General features: G+C 41.3%; 1 protein-coding gene across 3 annotated transcripts; it reads right to left on the bottom strand.

Annotated features, from left to right (window-relative positions):
* Positions 1-3226: 3226 nt before the first annotated feature.
* On the bottom strand, positions 3227-9874 carry PAQR9 (progestin and adipoQ receptor family member 9). 3 transcript variants are annotated; one of them, XM_027061674.2, is made up of 2 exons: positions 9620-9874; positions 3227-8742 (listed from the first exon to the last, which is right to left on the bottom strand). In XM_027061674.2, exon 2 carries the CDS (start codon positions 8586-8588, stop codon positions 7455-7457), a length of 1134 nt encoding a protein of 377 aa, XP_026917475.1. In that variant the 5' UTR covers positions 8589-8742; positions 9620-9874; the 3' UTR covers positions 3227-7454. The 3 variants fall into 3 exon arrangements, with proteins under 3 accessions (XP_026917475.1, XP_026917474.1, XP_026917473.1); XM_027061673.2 differs by lacking the exon at positions 9620-9874 and adding an exon at positions 9122-9250; XM_027061672.2 differs by lacking the exon at positions 9620-9874 and adding an exon at positions 9040-9249.
* Between the last annotated feature and the right edge of the window lie 15035 nt (positions 9875-24909).

Here is a 24909-nt window from a genome sequence, read left to right as displayed (position 1 = left end):
TTAAATTCTTTCCCTCTACCTGCTGATTTTTATAAAAAGGATGTTTTTTCCTGTTATGTGTATTAATATTATACACACTTACTATTAATTTAAGAATTATTTGTTTGCGGAAGGCATATAAATACAGTCCTCAACATTATGCTTACAAATAATTTATTCTTATTTCATACATTTGTTTTTCAGCAAAAAATACATAGTTATATTATTTTACAGAATTCCATGTTCAAGATCATAAAGGAACAATTGTCTCAGAAAACCCAAATCATAGCAAACTATACAAGAGAAATGAATCACAATTTTGTTAGCTACATGCACAGAATTGACCAAAGTGATATCTACTTTTATAGATTATTTTATCAGATAATGTGGAATTATGATTAAATAATGCTTCTCTGGTAGAGTACATTAATGATTTCAAACCACACTGCAGTCCCTGTGTGGAAGTTCACACATCCTGAGAAGCCTCTCTACCTGGCTAAATACAGATGTTTAGGATGTAGGTGATGGCTGGAGTCAGGTAGCCTAAGAAGAATTAATTTAGCAAGCAGTGGGATCTTTCAGTTTCTTCATACCTGCATTATCTTTTACTCCTTTCTCCCTCCATTATCACCATTAAATGAACTTAAAAAAAAAATACTGACATAAGAATGTCTCTATTTGGTCACTGTGAAATCTACCCTCTACCTCTGACCTGAGGGAAAAAAGGAGTATGGCCTTCAATTAATGCCCTTTACTGCCAAAGGGAACCTGTTGGTTGTACATTCTTGTAAATCCGAGCACAGTAATCCTGTTTAAATCCTTGGTTTGGAAATGGATGAACCTAGTAAGGCAGATGGTTTGACAAGGCCTAAATACACACGGAATCCTTTTAGAAACCTTTTGTCTTCAAGGTTGAGGTTGTGGAACGCAAAGGCTTCCAGGGTGGTGGGAATGGCCTGGGAGAGGGCTGAAATGAGTTCAGAGCTACCACATGCTTTATGCAGATAAAAGAGCAGCCACGGGGTCGTCCCCAGCCCTGCAATGCAGACAGCCCTTGCCTGATGTGTGTAACGATGGCAGGGGGCTCTACGCTCCTTTTCCACTCCAAAGAAATGAGGAGCGTGTCAGGGCTGTACGTTTTCCTGGCTGCATCATTAGCTGTGGTTATACCCTCATCAAAGTGAACTGTGCTTCATTCCTTTACTGCCTGGGTACTCAGTGGCTTACAATAATTTTGCTCATAGCCTCCAAAAAAGAAAATCAACCTGGTAGAAAAGTAGACGTTCTGTGTTAAGCCTTGCTGGGAGAGTGAATTTAATGAAGTTTCTAACTAGAATTTTTAAAAGACTTTTAATTTAGACTTGTTACACACCTATAACATATCTGACCTGTTTCCTTCTTTTTAAAAAAAAATTTTTTTTTTTTACCTTTCTTTAAACTATACATTATTTACATTTTTAAAGACCTACTAGGTCTTTATCATTTGGGTAAGAGCTCAAGGTGATTAAACTCCCAAGACAAAAATGAGGCTTTCCAAAAAGCGCTGGTTCTCATCTATGTGCTAAGGCCTGTTTTTACAAACAAATTGCTATTATAAACTTTTAAAATATAAAATTAGAATACTTCTTTAAAATGCTTTCCTATTAATTTTCTTTTTTTTTTTTTTTTGCATCCAGCGTATTAAAAACAGATTATGCTTTCTAACTGGATGTGGAACTAAAAGAAAAAAATGAAATTAATGTGTCCCTGTACTCCCCTCATCTAGAAACAAAGGTTTATTTACATGGTGTCCTTTCTCAATGTTGTGGTGAGCTGTGAGGAGGAGTAGGGCCATTTCTCCAGCATGGTTAAATAACCATCTGCAGACCCCTCCACTCCTCCTTGAGTGCTTATTGCATATTTTAGGTGGAGCTGTAAGGCATGAGAAAGGTGGCCTGCCCCTGTTACACATTCAAGAATAATTTTGCACATTCAAGAAATAATCCTTGAGGAATGCCATGTTTGGAATAGCTTTCAGAGATAGGTTAAGAACAAAAAATATTAAGGATCATGTATAACATTTAGATGCACAATACATTGGGGAACGTTTTCCAAAGTTCAAATGAAAGGCTATTTTCCATTGAGTTAAATAGTAAATAAGTGATCATTTTGTTGCATATGTATTCAAAGCTTTCACATCCTGCCAGAGTTAACAGCCAAATGAGCATTCTTGGTCTCTGACCTATAAATAAATACTCTAATTCTGCAACTTGCTCACAGACTCTTAAGAAGCTCTTCTAAAAGAAAAAAGCCCACAAACTGGTTAGAAATCTGCAAACCAGAAACACAATACATTTGTCCTTTTAAAACAACAACAAAAATTTGCATTCAATTTTTAGAATAGTAACTAAGGAGAACTGACATCCATTTTCACAATTAAGAGAGAACTATTCATAGTATTGAAGAAGGAATAAAATCTTCACCAGGAAGGTGTGTGGCCTATCACAATGGAATATAGTAGTGCTCAGCTTAAACCAGTGAAAGCCTTCTTTTTTCAGTTTGTCTAGGCTTGTTTGCTTTTCGTCAGGCAATTTATGTCAGAGGATATTGGCAATCCTTTAAAGAGATGATTTGAAAGGTGATTTACAATTGGCTGGTGCTATCCCCTAATGCCTTTTTGCCTTACGTCCTAATTTTTATGGAAACAAATTAAGGACATTAAGCTAGGGGTAAGTGTACTACTCGAAATGTACCTTGGCACTGGTGCTTAGGTCAAAAGCTACAGGATGTGATTAGGCTGCCAAATAGAATTCCTTGCCTGTCCATTTGAGTGCTAACCCCATGTGAGTTCACATGCTTTTCTAGGGACAAAACTTAAAACTCAGGAGAAATTGTCCATAGTTGAACTTGCTGTCCCATTGTAACTCTTTGAGTCTAATCCTCCTTGTTCTCCCCATCTCATGCCTTCTTCCTGTCTTTTCCACATCTCATACTCTTTCTTTATAATTTACTCTAGATCAATTTTTTTTCTAAGACTTGTTTTATAGATTACAACACAATGACCTTAAAAGAAGAAAAGGTTAAAGAACGTCAGTTAATCTTTGGAGATTTAAGCTCATACTTTTAAAACTTAAGTATGTTATCTATGAAATTCAGACACTTAATGACATCACACTCTAGGCACTTTGGATGAAACTTGCTTCATAATGACATGAATACTATTAACCACCCCAAAAGTGGTTGTGATTAGTATCTCTATTAGTAGTGATGATAAAATTTCCAACCCTTTCTATGTACATATGCCTGCTATCCCTTCACCCTCAATGTAATTAAATTTTTAAATTATTTTTAATAATAAAATTCACATAGGCCTAGGAGCAGACAGAAAAAAAAAAGAGAGAGAGAAAGGAAAGAAATTGATTCTGGGCAAGTTAGCATGTTAATTGAAATAAGATTCTATGCATTGCTCTTACGCTAACCGAAAGGAGAAAAGAACCAAACTGTAATAATATGGATGGATCCTTCACCAATGTCTTCTATGCAGTAGGTGCTCAATGATTATTAAAAGGATTACATGAACAAATGTGGAAATCAACTCAAAAGATACTGACAGGGTAAAGTCAGCATGGTAGATGTTAATAGATGAAGAACAATCCAAGATGATAAAAACTATTTACCTGGTAACATTCTGTTTAAGATTTTTATAATCTAAATTCAAGGATAACCACATCTCACTTCACTGTTTTACAATTATAAATTATATACCTGTATCCACATACATCTCCAATTAGTGTCTGTGTGCTTGGCCAGGCATCATAGCCATGCAAACTAGCAAGAAACACTCAGCTGAGCACACAGCCATCCCCACATTCTAATGCCAGTTTGAAAACTTCATTCTGTGCCTTGGTAGAACCTCGAAATGGAGATAATTCCTACTGTACCTGTCTCCTACTATAGCTTTGAGCAGATTAACCAAATAAAACTGAGAAGAGATTTGAAGGTAACAATCCCTGTTCTTTATTGCTGGGAGCCCTCAGATTCAGCACCAAATCAGAAAAAATAAAAATCACCTCCATCCCCCCAATTCTGCATTCTTAGAAATGATTCCCCTGAAGTGGCATGATGAATTAGGCTAAATGGTTTTTAACTGCAAGCACTTAAGGGTAGGATTTATGAATGGAAACATGTGAAGGCCACTCTGGCCAGCTCTGAAGCCCCATACTTTCTTCCCGGGCTATTTATAGAAAGTGTATGGCCAGTGGAAAAGATCACGTTTATTTTTACAAGCCAGTCATGACATGACCAAAAAACTCACTTCTCTCTGGGAAGGTCATCCCTTTCACCTGAGGGTGTAGCTGCAAGGACATGGAAGAAAGGAACCCCCTTTAGCCAACCCACTCAGCTGAGTCAGCCTGAGACCAGCCCCCAAGGTGACAGGCTCTGAAGTCAGACCCCCTTATTTCCCAGGCATGACTTTATGACGCTGCTCCTTGAGATGTCATCGAGATCATGACTAACAAGTAAAAATAAAATGTATTACATAATCTGCTTCAAAATTCCACTGGCAAAATAGGTTTTGCAGAGATAATGGAGTACATTCTTATTTATCATTTGTTCTACATTTCAAACAGCTGAACACAATAAAGCAAAACTGAATTCTAATGGGTATGGCAAAATGGAGAATGTCAAAGATATTTTTTAAAGATATTTTATTCTGACTGCTGTGTTACCCCTGAAATATGTAATAATATACCTGGCTAGTTCCATGCAAATGGAAACTCAGTAAATATTTGCTGCTTCTAAAATATCATCATTCATCTGGACAGAAATCTGATATAATTTAGCAAATAACATACATAGTTTCACAAATCATCCCTGGTCCTTTATAGCATATATGGTATCTATTTGCAAATATGAAGTGAAGTCAAACCATTGTTTTCCACCAGAATGTCCTTTTATCAATGTTATATGTGGTACATAAAAACTGAGATGGAATGAGGGAAAGCAAAGTGGAGGAAGGAAAAGGCAAAGGGAAGGAAAGTGAGTCCTCATTCACTCTGGGACATACGGGGTGCTGAAAACTTTCAGGGGAAAACTGTGTCACCTTACTGGGCTCATGCATCATAATCACTTGAAAATGATATGGGTATAAATTTATCCTTAAGTGGCCTCTGTTTAAGGACAAAGACACAGGGCAAGAAGATAATTCTATTTGTAGACCCAGAACATCTCCTACAAAAGTTTAAAATGACAAATATGGGGTTTATTTCTTGTTCTCAAACTCATGGACCCTTTTTAGAATCTGTCCCTTGAAAGTTCCATCTGAAAGGGGAGGTCCCATTTTACAAGGAAGCTACCAAACAGTCTTCGACCTGTTTCTCTAGCTTCCACACTAACATTCTTTGGAGCTCTAGAAGAGACAGCAATGACATGCAAATAAGTTTGCATGTGGAAATATCCTGATTTCCACAACTGTCCTTGAATACATGCACTGAGTTAAGTTATAGCTGAGGAAAAACATCTGTGCTAGGCACAAATTCTCAGCCTCTATCACCTAAGGGGAACCTCCTTGCACTTTGCGTAAGATTGGACAGACACCCATCAGCAAATGTGCAAAGTGTATTTACAATCCCATTAAGAGGTTCTAAATTAAATATAGACATATGTAAAGTTAACTTCTGTGTGCAGATTAACACACAAGAATACTGGTTATTCCAGGGAATTGTGCCAAGCCTCTCTGTTTACAAATACAGTAGAGATTAAAAGCATAAACAAAAACAGATCTTTTAAGGAGATCCAGCCTACCAGTGCTGAGGTAAGTGTTCATCTACCTTATGTGCTTGATCTAAATTATACTATGAAGTCAAGACTCCCCATTCAATGACTTATTTGGCTCTTAACCAAAAGAATTTATCAGGAAGTGTGATAAGTATTTCAATAAGCCACCTCAGTGGTTTTGTGTTAACCTAGAGTTGTTATCTCAAGTACAGGTTATTGTTTATGAGAAATGTCTTAAATAACATCGGCCGATGTTGTTGTTAGGAAGGATCGCAGGAGCACATTCACTAATTTTTCAACGACTTAGGGCCACTGCCATTCATTTCCATAGTGGGGATCCAAATGAGACTTCAGGGTTTTAACTATGCAAAGTTAATGTTATTTAACTCAACATTTTCAATTACAACTCAAGTAATATGCTCCCGACTTCCATAATTTAACTGCCTCAGTTATTCCTGCATATTATGTTTTGAATTTTAAGCAAGGATAAATGGCATCGGTGTAGAACAGTTTCCTCTCACCTTCCCCAATGGCTGCATTAAGAACCACAGCCACTTTAGCGGGTTGACTCCTTCTCTTAGAGAAGTCAAATGCTCTGCAGGTCCCGGTAAGCTACTTCCAGTCCTACCAAAAACTTAAAATCAACACCATCTTCCTTCTCTTCTGGGTGGAATGTTAGACCCTGATTTGCAGTAAAGTAAGAAACGCTTATTCTTACTGCTCTCCCCATGCATGAAACTATGTTTGAGGACCCGTCCTTTGGGCATTCCTTCAAAAGGCACATTATTCTAGTGGCAATTTAAATAATTAGAGAAGGAAACAATAAAATCAAAAACAAAACAAAAAATAAGAAAGGTTTTGTGGAATACATTAAAGTAAATTGGAATCTGGGATGTATACAAACCACTGAGCTCCTCAACAATAGTTTAACCAGAGTCCCTAAGGTATAATAATTCACAGTTGTATCATGACACACATACACCTTCAGAAAACACTGTTTAAAAAAGTAGTTGAGAATTCTCAAGCAGCTTGCCCTGATGTCCAGTTCAAGTGTATGCAATGCAGAAGGGCTGCAAAATTCAAAACTATGTAACAAAGACAATTCAGTGCATATCACAGGCTTTGATAAATCATGAAAAATCATTGTATATATTACTATTTAAATAACATCTGAGAAACATTTTGAGATAATTAACTTGTGTTCACATTCCATGCATTTTCTAGTAGGTTAAGCCCTGGGTTTGTGTCTTTGTGCCCGTTTCCTACAAAGCTCCATTCTTTTGACAAATCCAAGCATTCCTCAGACTGAAATGGAAGTACCCAACGATTTTGTCTACTTACCCTCTTTACTGCATACTTGACCTCACAAGGGCTACTTGTCATTACCACTGGCACAGAAAGTGACCGGAAAACCGAACTGTTTGGGGTTTTATTTGGGATCTTCCTCACTGCCTCTGGATGTCAGAGACACCACCAGAATTTTTCCAGGGGCAAGAACCAGGTACCCTCTCCCTCCTGCTGGAACCACCTCCCTCTTCAAAAGCCCCAAGTGCACTGAGACCCCCTTGTTGCATTGGATTTTTTTCCTGTGGTTTTGCAGCACCTTCCTCGAGCAAAGAAGGAAACACAACAAAACTTGAAAACAAACCAACAGTAGCAACAACAGAAACTCCAAACAAATAGGTGAGCAAACCAGCGGCCTCCTCCAAGGCGAAGGTTCACTTTTTACTGCAGAATTCCGAGTTGTTTAGGAACTTCTTGATGACCAGCCCCAGACAGACCACCAGCAGCAGCATGTAACCCACTGTGCCAGAAAAGGTGGGTGCAGCAGGCGGCGCCTTGAGGAATTGGCGCAGGCCCTCCTCCACATAGTACACCTGGTCATAGATGCTGAGAAAAGTGAATATGTGGAAGAGCTGGTGGCTGTGGCCAATGATGTCAAAGAGGCCTGGCTGGATGCGCTCAGGGATCTTGCTCACATTGAAGAAGGCGGCCACCACTAGCCAGAAGTAGCGACGATAGAAGTGCACGAAGAGCGTGGGGTTCTCACCGCGCAGGTCAAAGAGCCAGCTCTCGAGCATGATGGGGCAGGCCATGCTGAGCGGCATGACGAAGACAAAAGTGCGAAGCGCGAACGGGTAAGAGCACCAGTCTGTGCGGCTCTTGCAGCAGGCCACCGTGCAGGCCACAGCCAGCACGAAGGCCACGGGCAGCACGAGCGCGCGGTAGGCAGCAATGAGGCGTGTGCAGTCCACGTGCCAGCCCAGGCGCTGCTGCACATATGGTGTCATCACTCTGGCGTCCAACAAGCTCAGGCCCGGCAGCAGGTAGTAGTAGTAGGCCACCGTGCTGCCAAAACCGTAGTAGCTGATGGACGCGTAGTCCAGGTAGAAGAAGGCAGCGCGCAGGCGCAGCGACAGGCAGCTGAACACGTGCGCCGTGCAGCTCATGGCGAAGGTCAGCAGCACGCCCGACGCGTAGCACCACAGCGGCAGCAGCCATGGGTGATGGAAGGGCACGTCCTGGCCGCTCAGGAAAAACAGGCGGCAGAACTTGCTCAGGAACAGCAGTAGCGGGATGAAGTGCGTCCAGAAGTTGAGCGTCTCGTTGGTAGGCTTCAGTACCGAGGCTAGGCACTCCTGCGCCGTACAAGGCAGCCGCCGGTAGCCCGACAGGATGAAGCACTCCACGAAGTCGTCGGGCACCTCGTCCCAGCGCAGCAGCGGCTTGGCCGATGCTGGGGGGTCCCCGGAGGCGGAGGGATGGGGACGCGAGGCGGCCTCCGAAGCCGCCAAGGTTGTGGCCGGCGGGCCCTTTGTGCCTGCTCCCCGGGGCTGCAGGCGCCGCGGCATGGTGCCTGGGGCTTGGCTAGGTCGCGCAGAGGCGACCTCTGGCGCCGGCTCCCGCGCGCTCGGCAGTCCCCGCCGGCCGCCGTCGGAGCCTTTGTGCACGCGCCGGGGGCGTCGCTGCCGATTCAAGAGAAGACCTTATTCTGAGCAGCCCTTCCTAAAAAAATAAATAGAAACAATAATCAGGTTATAAGCAGCGCAGCGACTGGCAGGAGCCCGCGGGCTCGGCGGCGCCTTCGCCAGGCTCCCTGCTACGGGCTCGCGGTCGCCCGCGCTGCGGCAGCGGCGGCGGCGGCGGCGGACTGCTGCGGCAGCGGCGGCGCTGCTGCGGTGACTGGGCATCGCGCGGTGCGGGCGCGGGCGCAGCCGCCGCCGCCGCGGCCGCCGCCGCCCCCGGAGCGGGAGGCGGGGATGTGGGAGCCGAGGCGCTGGAAGGAGGGAGGGACAGGCGCACCGAGGGAGGGCGGGGGCCTCCCCGGCTAGTGTTTCGCAGCCGCCTCGGGGGATAGAGTTGTCCCCTGTCTCGAGTTCCGTACCATCCCCCTTCCTCGGGCCGCAGTAGCCCGAGCGAGCCCCTAAATGATTGATGTGGGGGCAAAGGCAGCGCCAGCGACTCGGCTGAGCGCACCAAGGGCCAGGGTCGACGCCCGGGTTCGAAACCCGACAGCCACTCCGGCGTTCCAGAGGACACTGGGGAGCAGTGTTCTCGGGGGGAGGGGGGGCGGGGAGCTGGGGCCACCGGGTTGGGGGGAGGGTGCCTGGAGTTCCAGAGCCTGGGGTGGGCGGAGAGATGCGCTAACAGTAATCTTCGGAGGTGGCGGGGGTAGGGAGCTCCGGAAATCGGGGGCCTTTGAGACCGTATCTCGATCAGAGCCGTGTCATTGTCAGATACCTGAGACTGCCCCTCTCTTTTCTTGCATGTGGCGTGTGTGCGCGCGCGCTTGCGCGCGGGCGCGCGGGTCCCTTAATCTACACGATAAAAGCCTTAGTTTATTCCTTTTCGTCTAGCGGACTTATTCAGGTGCGTCACTAACCTCCTTTCCTTCGTCCGCATCCTGTCCAAACGAACCGTTCCTAAACCGTCCTCCGGTCGCGCTCACCAACCCTCCAGGGCCGTGGCTCACCCAACCTCGTGTTCTTGTGTCTTTAACTGGGAGTCTGGTTTGGAGCCAAAGTCCAACAACTCAGGGCGGGCTGCTCAAACTCCACGTTTTATTGAAAAATTTCAGATGAAGACCGGCCGATTCAGAAAGCCTCTAACCATCTGAAGCATTTATTGAACCAGGGTTCCCAAGCAGAGCTGTGCCCGAGTCAAGGGCTGATAATAGCATAGCGGAGGGTGTTGATGAGGCAGGACTTAAGAGAGGAGGTGCGTTCTAGCACGAAATGGAAAGAGAACTAAGACGAATTCGTAGAGACTGGCAGGGGGTGGCTTGGAAAAAGCTGATGCATAATTAACCAGAAGTACCTGGCAGGCTAGGTTGGGTGGATGGAGGCCAGAAGAAAGGAAGTCTGAAGAATCGAAAGACGGTTGTGATGCACTGCGGTGTGAAAGAAAATTTGCCCTTGAGTTTTGTAAAAAGGGGCTTTAAAGCCTCTCTGCTGTAAAATGTTTACCATTTCACAGAAGTTTCTCTTAGTGATGCCCTGGGGGTGTGACTGAGTCTAACTTGAATCACTGACCTGCAATATAGTGTTATGGCAACAAGAGCTAATTTTAAAGGGACCACCCACTGTTCTAAGTGCTTTACGGTTTTCAAATCTTTTAGGTGTTATTTTTCCCCCCTTTGCAGCCTGGGAAATGGAGGCACCACGACCGTAAATAACATGCCCAATTGGTAAAAGGGAGATTTGAACCCAGGCAAGCTGCTTCTAGATCTCATGCACTTAAACCAGAACATCCAACGACTTGCTTTGCGCAAAGAAAACTAGGAGGGAAGGACAGTTTGATTTAGGAAAAGGCTTTCATTTTCATTTTATAAATGAAAGGCTACCTTCATGGTTACAGCAAATCCTTTAAGTAGGTCAAAGAAGATTTACTTAGTGGCTCAAGAAGAACTTAAATTATTGATAAGAATTATTTATAACTGAGATATCATTCAATGCTTTAAATTTCTAAAATTACTTAAAGGTATTAGAACATTCTCTATAGAAATTTCAGCCTTCTCTCTTTTTAAAAAAAATGTTTTCTGCTAGTAACTGACTTAGCAAACTCTTACACAACTAGGCTAAAGGTACATTTTGGTCTTGTACCTTTATTGAACAATCACCAATTCCTGATTAATGAATTTCAAATAAATGAGATTTTGCTGTAGTTACTCAACTAGTGTTTTGTTTTAGTATTTTTTATTTTTCCACTGTCTGTAGTCTTATTGTTTTAAAGCAAATTTAAATTTAAAACAATTTAAAGCAAATTTCCTTTAACATCTGGACTAAAGACCCATGCTAATTTGTAAAAGGGATTAAGATTTAGACATTTATAAATCAATCCTGGGATTATAATTCAATCCTGGGAATGAATAACTTGAATCTGGGGCAGAGTAGGAAAAATAATTTCATACTTTCTTTGTACTCCACAAACAACCTAAGCTGTTACCAATCTTTTAGTTGCATAATCAGCTCACTTAATTGGGGAAAATATAATAGTTCACACTGAGTGAAATAATGGAATTGACTATAAATGAATGTGTGAAAACTCTAGTTAGAGAAAATCATATTTATTTTATGACTGAGAGTGGTGAGACTGACTATAATAAACTATGATATTCACTAAAACACTCAGTTTTACAAAGTCAAAACGTCTGAAACCTAACTTTCAGAAAGCCTTTATGATTTCTGCTTTTCTCTTTTCTCTTCCGTCTTCCACTCCACATGAGGCACAAGATCAACTGATGCCATGTACTGGTGTCATCAAAGCTCTTTGGTGCCAACCCAGACATCTGTCTTTGCTATACCTTGACAAAGTCAAGTAAAAAAGAAATAAGGAGTCAGCAAAACTGACCTAACTTACTAAAAAAACAAACCGAACCAAACCCAGTATAATGACTTTTCCGTAATTACTACCAATCTTTAGAAATAATTTTCCATAAGTTTTTTTTGAGATATCAAAATGTGTACCCCAAACCCTACCCAGGCTAGGTTTTGTGGTTTAACTCCAGTCAGCTAACTGCCTCTTGTCAGTGAAAACCACTCTCACACCTCATGGGCTTGGCTAAACAGATAGAAGCAGCCGGCTGACTGCCATTCCCTAAAGTTTCACTGGGAGATAAGGCATCTCTACGGTAACCAGAACTGACTACCAAGTTCTTGATGAGAGGAATCACCAAGTATTACATTGGAATGCCAGTGCCAGCGTTTAGAGGCAGAACCCAGCCAGTTCTCCCAACTGAAAGCTTGTCAAACCAAGACCACAAATGTTTTTTTGTAGTTCTGTAGAGGCTCTGTACATTTGGGTGCTGAGTGGTCCCCACTGCAGAATGCAATCATATACGGGAACTGTAGCAAACTGGGCAAATGTTTTTTCCCCATGTGGTTGCTTTGGTGATGTTTTTAGAGACCAATTTATAGGCTTATTTGTGTTTCTCTCTACAGTCATAAGATGAAGCATATATAAAAAATCCACAGCAAATTTGATGTTCCCTAGTAGGGACAGTGAGCTTTTTGTAAAGCCTGCAGAAAAAACAACAACAACAACCATATGCTATGATATTTGCTAATTATATATCTGTTTTTGCAGGAAATAATTTTTTTTTCCTAATCTAATTTTTAACCCAAACTAATCAACTGACCAAACAAAACCCACTGTGGACCCAGTACCCAGGATTCTGTATAAAAAGAACTCTGTAAAGTTCAGTCCCTCTCCTCATAATATACAGTCTAAACAAAGTGCTTCCCTTCCCTCAAATTGAAAATAGTCATAGTGTTGTCATCCAAACTCATCCAGGTCAGATACAGTCACTACCAGATTATAGAGTCTGAACTTCCTAATGGTGGAAAACCTTCTGGCAGTGGCATCAGATGTAACTATGGCAACCTTGGAAGAAAAGTGCAATCTGCAGGCCAGGCAGAAGTCTGGAAGCTAGAGTGAGAGTGGTGGGGACACTGAGTTCTTATCTGGCACTATTCCTGCCTATTCACTGACATGGTGACAAAGTTCTCTTTTGAAGAAAAGCGGTGGGAGACTTGTAGAGGGTGTGTTTCCCCTTTGAGCTTCTATGCAGGGAATGACAACTCCATATTCCCCTTTCTCCCACAAGTTCACCTGTTCTGTATTACTGGTCTCCAAAGTGGGATGCCCAAGAAGACTGACTAAGGTGAAGAATAAAATATTACAACTTCTGTTTCAAAATCCTTTTCAATGTCTCTACTCTGTGAAGGTTTATGATATACTTACCATGTCGTACATGGAAGTGATTTGTAAATAACATGTTGGGGCAGGTGGACAAGTCAAGACACTTTGGCCGATAAGGGTACACCATCCATGCTATTGACCCCACACTGTAGAGTCCATGCCTCTTGTTTGTCTAACTTGCTTCCATCCATTCTCCCAGGTCTAGGATGGACTCCCTTTTCTTGCCTCTCAGGTCACTGGAAAAGGTGTTTGGAGGTCCTCATCTGTCACCCAGTAGCCCCTAAGCTGTGAATAGACCTACCCAAGCCTTCATTCAGCCCTCCCACAGCTTCCCTAAGCTAGGATGGCAGTCTCCATTTGAGGGTTATTTCTCCCAATTCTGCCCTTCCTGTTTCCTTGTCTTTCTATAAAGGCATTATATTTACACGTTCTATTCATCCAAATTCAGAGTTATCCTTTGGGTAGGAGACTAACATAGGCTGTTGGCTTGCTTTTGATAGGGCCTTTTAGGTAGCATTCATTAATTTAACCTTAGAAGCTGTTATACAAGTGTGTAAGATAGATCATTGAGTTCCTGCTCCTAATAATTTATGAACAGTTTTCTTTGAAACACAGTGCTTTGCACATGCTAAGCACACACCACATATTTGTAGGTGGAGAAATTATTGTCAGTACTGTAAGCCTTTAAAAGGTTAGAATTTAGAATCCTAGAATCTTAGAATAGGTATGTCACATATCCTTGTGAGTCATCTAGTCCAACTGTCTTCCCATTTATAATAGTCTGAATACAGTATTCAGATTATCTTTAAAATTTTCAGAATACACTTTGCAAGGTGAATATGAACTACTTCCATTTTCAGACAAGAACCGAGAGGCTCAGAGATGTTCAGCAGCTGGGTAGCAAAGCCAGAGTCAAACTTTACTAATTCCAAACTCCCCACTCTTTCCTTTACAGGGCACCTCTTCCTGAGTGGTTATTATATAGCTAGGCTTGAACGTCTCCAGTAAAGGTGACTTATTATTTCATATAGTCTCTCCTTCTACTTTCAGTTTTTTAACTTGTTTGAAAACTTTGCAAATAATTAAATGAGCACAACTGATGAGAATAAAGCACAGTTGTATCGTGGCTCAAAGCTTAACCATAATTATTATTGAATGTGGTTACCAATTGGATCTGGTTAGAAAGTCCCTGAAAAGAATGATGCCAAATAAAGCATGTGTGCATGCACTGTGTGACAGCTGGATATTGATCAGGCATGGCTGGAAGGTACTTTTCATATAAAGAGCATTTTCCTGTAAACAAATAACATCTGATGTTACCAGGGGGCTTGCCATACCCTAGATCTCTGCAAAGAGGCAAATAGTTCCATGATTCATAGATGATCCCTGCATTTAGCACAATATTATTGATTACAGCAAAATATTAATATGGAAAGGAAAATATTCTGCTATATTACTGCATACTTAACATCAAAGAGAATGCATCTCAATCATTGGACTCTGGGCCTTGAGCTCACCTGCCATTAGTTCCATTTTGGTTTTGGTCCTCTTAAAAACTAAAACAAAATTTTTATTGAGGTATAACTGACATTAGTTTCAGGTGTAAAATATAATGATTTGTTATTTGTACATATTGGGAAATAAATCTTCTTAACATTTGTCATCATATATAGTTATAAAATTTTTTTTTCTTGTGATGAGGACTTTTAAGATTGACTCTCTTAGAAACTTGTAGATATGCAATACAGTATTAACTATAATTACCATACTGCATATTACATCCCCATGACTTATTTATTTTATAACTGAAAGTTTGTACCTTGGACCCTCTTTACCCATTTTGCCCACCCTCTACCTCCTGCCTCTGTCAACCACCAATTCGTTCTTTGTATCTGTGAGCTTGGTTTTTGTTTGGTTTGTTTTGGTGTCAAATTCCACATATAAGTGAGGGCTTATCCTATTTGCCTTCCTCTGTCTGACTTATTTCACTCAGCATCATGCCCTTAAGTTCTATCCATCTTGTTGTAAATGGCAAGATTTCATTCTTTTTTATGACTGAGTAGTATTTCATATATATATATATATATATATATATATATATACACTACATTTTATTTATCCATTCATCTGTCAGTGGACACTTAGGTTATTCACATGTCTTGGTTATTGTCCATAATGCTGCAATGAATATGGGAGTGCAGGTAACTTTTCAAGTTAGTGTTTTTGTTTTCTTCAGATAAATATGCAGAAATGGAATTGCTGAAACATACGGCATTTCTATTTTTAATTTTTTAAAATTTTATTTATTTGTTTGTTTGTTTATTTATTTATTTATTTTAATTTACATCCAAATTAGTTAGCATATAGTGCAACACTGATTGCAGGGGTAGATTCTTTAATGCCCCTTACCCATTTAGCCCATTCCCCCTCCTACACCCCCACCTGTAACCCTCTGTTTGTTCTCCCTGTTTAAGAGTCTCTTCTATTTTGTCCCCCTCCCTGTTTTTATATTATTTTTGCTTCTTTTCCCTTATGTACATCTGTTCTGTGTCTTAAAGTCCTCATATGAGTGAAGTTATATGATGTTTGTCTTTCTCTGACTAATTTTGCTTAGCATAATACCCTCTAGTTCCATCCACGTAGTTGCAAATGGCAAGATTTAATTCTTTTTGATTGCTGAGTAGTATTCCATTGTGTGTGTGTGTGTGTGTGTGTGTGTGTGTGTGTATGTATGTGTATATATATATATATATATATATATATATATATATACATACCATATCTTCTTTATCCAGTCATCCATTGATGGACATTTGGGCTCTTTCCATACTTTGGCTATTGTGGATAGTGCTGCTATAAACATTGGGGTGCATGTGTCCCTTCGAAACAGCATACCTGTATCCCTTGAATAAATACCTAGTAGTGCAATTGCTGGGTCATAGTGTAGTTCTATTTTTAGTTTTTTGAGGAACCCCCATACTGTTTTCCACAGTGGCTGCATCAGCTTGCATTCCCATCTATTTTTAATTTTTTGAGGAACTTCCATATAGTTTTCCATAGTGGTTGCACCAATTTACATTCCCACCAACAGAACGTAAGCGTTGCTTTTTCTCCCAACGTCACCATTATTTGTTATTTCTTATCTTTTTGATAATAGGTGTGAGATAATATCTCATTGTGGTTTTGATTTGCATTTCCCTGATGATGAGTGATGTTGATATCTTTTCATATACATGTACATTTAGTTTTTTAATGTAATGATTTTTATTTTCTTTGAGGTATAATTTCTTTTTGCTGAAAATATTTATCAGCATAATTTTCCAGGTGCCAAACACTAAACTGATTGAAGGATATCATACACATATATATATATATATATATATATATATATATATATGGTATATATATCTAGAGAGAGAGAGAGAGAGAGAGAGAGAGAGAGAGAAGGAGAAAGGGAGATCATATATATGATATATATCAGATATATATCATATGTATACAGAGAGAGAGAGAGAGAAGGAGAAAGGGAGATCATATATATGATATATATCAGATATATATCATATATATACAGAGAGAGAGAGAGAGATAATTTCAGTGATCTTATGTCCATTCTTGTACCTCAGTCATGTGAAAACCACAAGAATTAAACTATGTGGGTCCACTTATAGGTGGGTTTTTTTGGATACAGTTCAGAAGTGTGAATGCATTTCTCTTACGATTTTCTTAATAACATTTTCTTTTCTTTAGCTTACTTTATTGTAAGAATACAATATATAATATGGAGTTATCAATAGATTCTTTTCAGCACACTTAATTTATTTCTAAAAAGTGAACAAGGAGCATTTTCTAGGAACATGGTTATTCTCATGGTCACCCATTGGCACGTTTCCTTTGAGCCTTGTGTTCTGAGCGTTCCATGGTCAAAATGCATTAGTTTTGTTTTATTCTTGATCCCTGCCTGGCTCCTCCAACCTCCATCCTTCCTCCCAAGAGTCTCAATTCTGTATTTTCACACACACTTAGCTCACTGTCTAGAGAGACTTCCCAGTACTGCATAAGGATTATTGAATACATCTACAGTGAGCATTCTGGAGACACTCCTGAATATATATTTAACCAGCAGTAATAAACATCACCTATGTACAAAGCTGGTACTAGATGCACAGGGCATGGAAGAGCAGAGGAGCAAGTTGGAGCACAACAAAGGGAAATCAGAATCATCCCTGCTTTCAGTTACTTGGGAAGTATGTCTACAATGTTTTAATGCAACCATTTTGTGATTGCTTATTTAATGTAGCCATTTTGAAACAAGGAACATTTCAAAGCTGTTTCAAACACCATTAAGCTTTCAGTGTTTTTACTTCTGAGTAATGCGTTAGACAGACACCTGCACCCCAGCCTTGATCCCCATCCCACAGAGGTCAGGGCTGGAGGGAGGGTTAGGCACCATCTGGCAAGCAAACCATGTAAAACTAAGAGTCTTGGGTCAACCACACTTGTTCATCTCAAAGAGAACTGTCGATCCTGCATTATTTGTTGTCTGTCCCTTGGCTTGCATCACACTTTCCTGGTTTCTTCTTTACCATAACAATGCCCGTGATCTTTTACTTTTAATTAACAAAAAGGTTTGAGTGCTGGATTGAATGAAACTTCTTTTGTTTTCCATTTTAAATTATATGAATGGCTACTCATGTATTTTGAAGGCTTCCTGATTATACTGACCTTGTTTAATTGGGTCTATGTTGGGAAGGAAGTGGAGTGGGAATGGAATGGCTCTGCGGGCTACAATTCTATCTCATATTCCCAGCTCCAGACTGCATTGGAGAGTCTCAAATTAACATTTCTAACAGGTCCTTCAGCAATGTATAAACATTTTATGTCTTGTCCTCAAACTTCATTGTAATAGCCACTTAGGGGAGACAGGCTAATCCGGGTCTAGCAAATGTCAACACAATACAACACAGCACTTTTTTTTCTCAAATAGTTAAGAAAAATTAAAACAACATCGAGTATAATCAGATATGGGCTTGTCAAACAATAGATTTGTAAAACATTTTATAAACAATTTAGAAATAAAGTAGAAAATGAACGTCTCCCATAAGGGAGTTAGAGATGGAAGAAGGGGTGAAGAAAGTCTATTTTACTTGTTTGTTTTTTATGTAATTTAAAGAATATTCGTGACTTACACTTACGCCAAGGCTCTTTTGACTTTGCTGTGCAAAATGTCTTGCCTCAAGGAAGACAAGAATGATACAAATGCTGTAAGGACAGGAATAAAAAGAGGGGAGTGAGGAGAGAATTTCTCTGTCTGAGATGGGCATGGAAAGAGCCAGCTTTAATTTCCAAATTGGAATGGTATTTTCTTTAGGTCTGATGTGGTTCTTAAATTCTGCATCAGCCTCATTGTTGATGGCAGAAAATCATCACCGCAACAGGAGATGAAGAAGTGCCCAGTGAAAGAGCTGCTCCCAAATCCTATCCCATGTAGTTGTGGTTAGTTCACATAACCAAGGGATTTTTATTCTAAATCATTAATCTTTTAAGACTGAGGTTGCTAGTTATCATTCTCCCTTATGATACCCTTTCTTCTCTCCAACTTGACCAGCCTTCCTGCTGTTCCTCTAAGTCCCAAGCATGTACCAGTGGGAGAGGCTCCGTGTGGCTTCTCTGCACAACAATGACCTGGCTGGGGGGGGGGGGGGGGGGTGGGCAGGGAGGTCTGAGAAGCAGCCCATGATCTGGCTCCCATGTTCTAAGCCTGGGCATGGACTGGTTGCTCAGAAGAAGAGGTGTCTTTTCCTGATTCACTGGTGGGCTGACACCTGCCCCTGGGCCCTTGCACTTGTTTCTTTCTGCCTGCCTCTGCCTCAAATGCTTCCCACCCTGACACTCTCCATTTAGTTCTCTGTTCAACATCACCACTTCTCAGAAAACTCTGTCACCCATCGTATCTAAAATGACACCCTCCCCATCACTCTCTGCCTCCTCACCGTGCTTTATTTTCTTCATATTTTACTATTGGACATTATATAATATATGGCATAATATATACTTCTTCATTTTTTATTTCCCTACTGAAATATGAGCTCTGTGAGGGCAGGGGCTTTGGTCACTGCTCTATCCCCAGTCCTATCAGAGTGCCTGGCACACAGTAGGCACTTAATAAACATTTGTGGAATGTTTAAAAAATACCCATCCCCAAGGCTTTCTAAGCCCAGCGTTAGGCTCAACTCCGAATATTTGTATTGACCCTGCTCAGGCAGAATCTTCTCCAATTAACTGGCCTCCACAACCTAGAAAAGCTAAACCAAAAATAGAAAACACAAAAGCTGTTGGCTGTGAACTTCAGTGACCAGGGCAGTGGTTTCTGCACTTCAGAATCAATCACCCAGGGATCTTAAACAACAAAACAACACCAAAAAGTGACACATAGCGCCCCCCCCCACCCCCACTCGGCTGAGCTTCTAGAAGTTTGACTTGGTGGACGAGTAATTTATTGGGAAAGAAACAACATATAACATGGGCTATTATGATAGGAAAGATTTACAATGCTTTGAATTTTAAAGGTCAATTCTAACAAAGTAGTTTCTATCAAAGAGAATTCCTCAAATCTCTTCTATTAATAGCATCATTTAGCACCCCTGCAGCTCAACAGAGACTGCTTGGGACTCTGTCTCACCATGGTTTCACCTTAACTGAGAGCGAAGCAAATGTCAGTGTGGATATAGTGCCGTAGAGGTATAAAAAATTTACACCCTCTTTGGCTACGGCTTAAGCTTTTAGAACCTAACGGATCCTCCTCCTGAAAGTCTGGTTTAAAAATACTTGGAGTTTTGCAAATGTCATAAGAGCTTTTGAGACTGCCACACACGAATTTCTGACCCACCACTGAGAGCACGGCCAAGCAGGCAGCTGCAGAGAGGAACAGGTTTACACCGAAGCCCCATCCCCAGCCCCGGCACTGGCACCCAGGTGACCTGTCTCACTGGCACACACATGGCCCCACAGCCAGCTCCCTTTGGGAAGAACAGGGGCAGCAGTCAAGCTTCGCTGCCTGTCGTCTGGTTTGTTGAGCGCCTTCTCCATGTGCCCTCTTCTGGACATGGCAGCTCCTGCAGGGGCCAAGTGCCCTGACAGCCTCCTTCGGAGATTGAGGCTAACAGCCCAGCGCTGGCTGCAGAAGGAAAACAACTCTGGGACATCAGTGCATGAGAGGTGGATGAGGATTGGAGTTCAACATTAATCCCTGATGGGTTGAAGCTGAACTTGAAATGCCTTCCAGCTTGACTGAGGTTGGCTTTCATTTCACCTGATGTGCTTAATAAGGCACTGAGGAAACTTGGGAAAGTATAGCCTTGTATTTTCAAGAGGGGTGATTATATATTTGTATACGATGGCCCAGGAAGGTTGCACCTGGTGATAGCTCCTGGGAAAAGAACAGTTTTGTACCCTATTGCCTGACATTTTCAGGGGGAGGGGGATTCCTATTGTAATGCTTCTTCTCACTTGTATTCTGTATGTTTTCTTCGATGACAGAGCCTGTGATGATGCTATTACTTAGCCCTGAGTGCAAATAATACAGCTGCCTATACTTTTTCCTTCCAAACCCCTTTCTGCAATTTAAGAGTCTGTCCCAAGAGGACTTCCTCACTGCTAATCCTGCACCCGGGTGGTGCCAATAACATTTCCACCAGGACTTTCCCCCACTTATATGGGAAACTATTTATATTCCAGGGCTTAAAATTGCCAGCTAAGAGCGCCCTGTCAGAAAGGATTCTCTTTCGAAATGTGTAAGGAGTCCTGTGTTTGTTTCTTCATGTGACAGCTGAGGAAAATTCGACTGTGGTGACCACCCTGGGCCCTTTCTCCTCTTCTCCCCAGTGCTTGGATAGCTGCTTGGAATCGTGAATCTATGACAATCTACAGTGGTCTCAGGGGTGAAATGGGAAAGACGGGCCTTTGGAGACCCTTTTGGCCATTTTCCTAGCCCCTTCTTTTCCCTCCTACTGGGCAGCTTTTTAAGCCCAGCTCCCTCATTTTACAGATGAGGAAACCAGAGCCTAGAGAAATGGAGTCTTGCGCAAGTCCACACAGCTAGGTTTTGGACTCTCAGCCCTGTCTGTGCTTTCTCTGACACTACTTCGGGTACACACCGTGAGGTGGTTGAAAGACCCCTGGCTTTCGAGTCAGATGGGCCTAAGAGCTTGAAGTCCGACTTTATCATGGATCAGCAGTGTGAGCTTGGACAAGCTGTTTAACCTCTCTGACTTGCAAACGGAAACCATAATGCTTTCCTGCAAGGTTGTTGTGAAGATTGATGTGTAAAAAGTGCTAGATACAAACAGATGTGCCAATAGAAGGTAGTTGTTAGTGTTATTCCTATCCCCTCCTGCCTTACTCAAAAGAAAATCAAACCCAGCCACGATATTACACAAAACTGGCTTAAGATAGTACAACTTTCAAGGATATTTATCTTTTAGTAGAGATCCTTGAAAATGAAAAGCCATTGAGATACATAGCAATGAACTTCAGTAATAGGACATCTGGGCACAATGCAGCTACATGCAGTGTGTTGGATAAGTGATACAGGAACAGCTCCACTGAAGATGCTGGGAAGCAGCCCATGTGAGGAGGACACAAGAGGTGTGGAGACAGACGTGATGGTGTTCCAGGAAGGCAGCCTCAGGGGAGGTAGCCAAATGCAGGTAATGCTACCTAATTAGACTGATGAGGGACAGAGTACAGCAACCAGAAACCCAGAGGAGTTGAGATGCATGCTCTAGGTCTGAATAGCTGACATCAGGGTGATCTGTTAGGAGGTGGTGGGGTCTCAGAACCTGGTCTTCTGTTCAGGATCTGGAGAGGTTGGAGGTGGGACAAACGAGCAAATCCTAACATGCAGACAACTGCTTCTGCTCTTCCCCTTTAAGCCTGGCCTGAATAGCTTGTGTCTATTGATATCTCAGTTGCCATTCGTTCTAATTTGCATAAAAGAATGGTTGTTGTTGTTTTTTAAATAGAGAATTCTAGGGAAAAAACTAATTAAATTCTAAGCCATTGGCAATATTCAAAATTCTCTTCTAATGTTCTCTGATATATATACAGATGTTTCATATAATTATAATCTATGTGTGAATTCCATCTTATGTTCTGTTCTAAATGTAGATATTTCCATGAATTAACTTAGTATACATCCTTTCCGTTTTTAATGCCTCTGTAATGTTTCATCCAGATTATATTATAGTTCTCTGATGGCAGTATTCGGGATGCTAAGAATTTATCATGATTACCAATTGCAATTATGAGAATATCTTGGGACTTTTTTTCTCTTAGATCATTTCCTTGCCGTAAATTCCCCAAAATAAAATTATGAGATCAAAATATATGGACAGTTTGGTGGCTCCTGTTATGATCAACAAATTTCTTACTTAAAAAAAAAAGAGAGATGTTTCCACTCACTACCTTGTCAACCCAAATCCCACCTGGGTCTCACACCCCATATTCCACAGGGAGGTGCCCCACCTTTGTCCTGGACCTTGGATACACACACTGCATGTGTGTATCAAGGTTTTAGCGAGGCCATCCTAGAGGCAGAGGTGCAAGTCTGTGCTGTCCAAGCTGACTTTTGCTGGCCTCTGCCCCAGGCTGACTTCAGCCCCGGAGAGGAGATGCTGTTGCCCCTTCTGCTTAGAGAGAGAGCACATGGGGGGGGGGGGGCAGGAGAGGGGAGCAGGGTAGAGAACTGCACTGGCAAAGGGCTTTCCTAAGTGTGGCATTCAGAGTCACTGTGGTGTACTGATGTCAGGTCTTTTCATAATGAAAGACACAATTTGTTCAGTTAGAAGTGGAGATAACCAATTCTTAATTCACCCATTGCTCTCCATTTTCCTGTTCTAGAGGAAAGCGGTGGGTCAGGCACAACTTCTGTGGAGCACCATCCTCAGCCCACTGATCGGTCAGGTCCTTGAGGGAAAGGACCTGTCTGGTTGTGCTGCCTGCCACTCTACCCCCAGCACCTGGTACAGCACCTGGCATGTAGTAAATATTTGGGATAGCCGTTAATGAGTGCATGTATTCCTAGAAATAGGAAACTTCCAATAAAATGGACAACCCAGTGCTTTCTCTCCAGGGACTTTCTGTCCACACTACACGTGACAGTTTTGCGTTTTATTAATAGTTAACACTGACAAAACAATGCTTAGCTGACTTAAAGTGAACATCAGCTGTGCCCTTGATGTAAAGACCAACCCAAACAAAAGGAAATTAATTTTAGAAATTCTCACAGTAATTTTCAGGGAAACTCCAAGATTATTTTGAATTTGGTCGGTGCACTTGTTCTCTTTGAGGGAATGAAGATCTGATGAGTCAGACAAGCCTTTGGTGCTTTATCTCCAAATGGTCTGGCATGAATTAATCATTAGAAACCATGCAGGGTTCCACCCATGTTTACTTTCCATTTTCAAGATTATGTTTCACAAATCCCCAAATAACATGGAAAATAATTTTTTTCGGGGCCTCTGGGCAGCTCAGTCAGTTGAGCCTCTGACTTAAGCGCAGGTCATGATCTGGCAGTTTGTGAGTTTGAGCCCTGCATCAGGCTCACTGCTGTCAGTGCAGAGCCTGCTTTGGATCTTCTGTCCCTCTCTCTCTCTGCCCCTTCCCTGCTCATGTGCACTCTCTCTCTCTCTCAAAAATAAATAAACATTAAAAAAAGGAAATTTTTTCCAAGAATTCTGTTAAAAAATAGAACTATGGTATGAGTAGGATATTTTTCTTTCATTTTCAGTTCTAACTGGTTGTTGTGAGTGTATAGGAAAACTATTATTAATGTTTGATATTATTGGTTTGTGATGTGCAGCCATTTTTTCAAATTCCTTTAGTATTTTTGTTGTTGTTGAATCTCTTGGGACTTCTAACTATACCCTCATATCATTTGCTATCATTCTTTTAACACACTACTAGATTTAATTTGCTAATGTGTTATTTAGAATTATTTATCTCTATCTTTTAAGTGAAAGTATTCTGTAAGCTTTGTGTTATATATTTTGTAGTGGGTTTTGGTATTAAGGGTATGGTAAAATCATATTAAAGTAAACTAATGTGTTTTCTGTTTTCTTCCATGGTCTGGAATAGTCCGAGAAGTATAGGAATGATCATGTAGTGCTTATACCAGAATTGTTATGTTTTATAACATTAGGAAATATATCAATGTTGTCTATAATGTTAGCACATCGAAGGTTAAAAATTATGTGATATAGCAAAACATTTTTAAAATTTGATAAAGTTAAGTAGGTTTTCTTTCTTTTTTAAAAAAATTTTTTTTAAATGTTTATTTATTTTTGATTCAGAGAGAGACAGAGCATGAATGGGGGAGGAGCAGAGAGAGAGGGAGACACAGAATGTGAAGTAGGTTCCAGGCTCTGACCTGTCAGCACAGAGCTCGAACTCACTGACTGTGAGATCATGACCTGAGCTGAAGTGGGAGACTCAACCAACGGGGCCACCTAGGCGCCCCGTTAACTAAGTTTTCTAATAAAAATTACAAATGTCATAGGAACAGAAGGAAACTACTTAAACCTGCTAAAGACTAAGGATTGCAATCAGTACATCATATTATTGAGTGAAAAATTAAAGCTACAGCCATTAAAATCAGGGACAAAGCTGGGATATCCACTCTTACCACTATTCAATATGGTTTTTGTTTGTTTGTTTGTTTTTGTTTTTGTTTTTGTTTTAGAGAGAGAAAGAGAGCATGAGTCGGGAGAGGGGCAGAGGGAGAGAGAGAGAGAAAATCTTAATCAGGTGCTATACTCAGCATGGGGCCAGACTCAGGGCTCGATCCCATGACCCTGGGATCACGACCTGAGCCAAAATTGAGAGTTGGGTGCTCAACCGACTGAGTCACCCAGGAGTCCCTATTTTTTTTTTTTAAGTTTTAACTAATGCAATAAGACTCTTCTTCCATAAATT

This window comes from Acinonyx jubatus, chromosome C2 (genome assembly GCF_027475565.1).
Source record: "Acinonyx jubatus isolate Ajub_Pintada_27869175 chromosome C2, VMU_Ajub_asm_v1.0, whole genome shotgun sequence".
Classification (NCBI taxonomy): domain Eukaryota; kingdom Metazoa; phylum Chordata; class Mammalia; order Carnivora; family Felidae; genus Acinonyx; species Acinonyx jubatus.
Note: the sequence above shows the minus strand (reverse complement) of the source record. Positions and strands in the feature narration are given on the sequence as shown.

Coding starts and splice junctions, on each gene's coding strand:
- PAQR9 (XM_027061674.2), bottom strand. CDS start 8,588: ATGCCGCGGCGCCTGCAGCCCCGGGGAGCAGGCACAAAGGGCCCGCCG.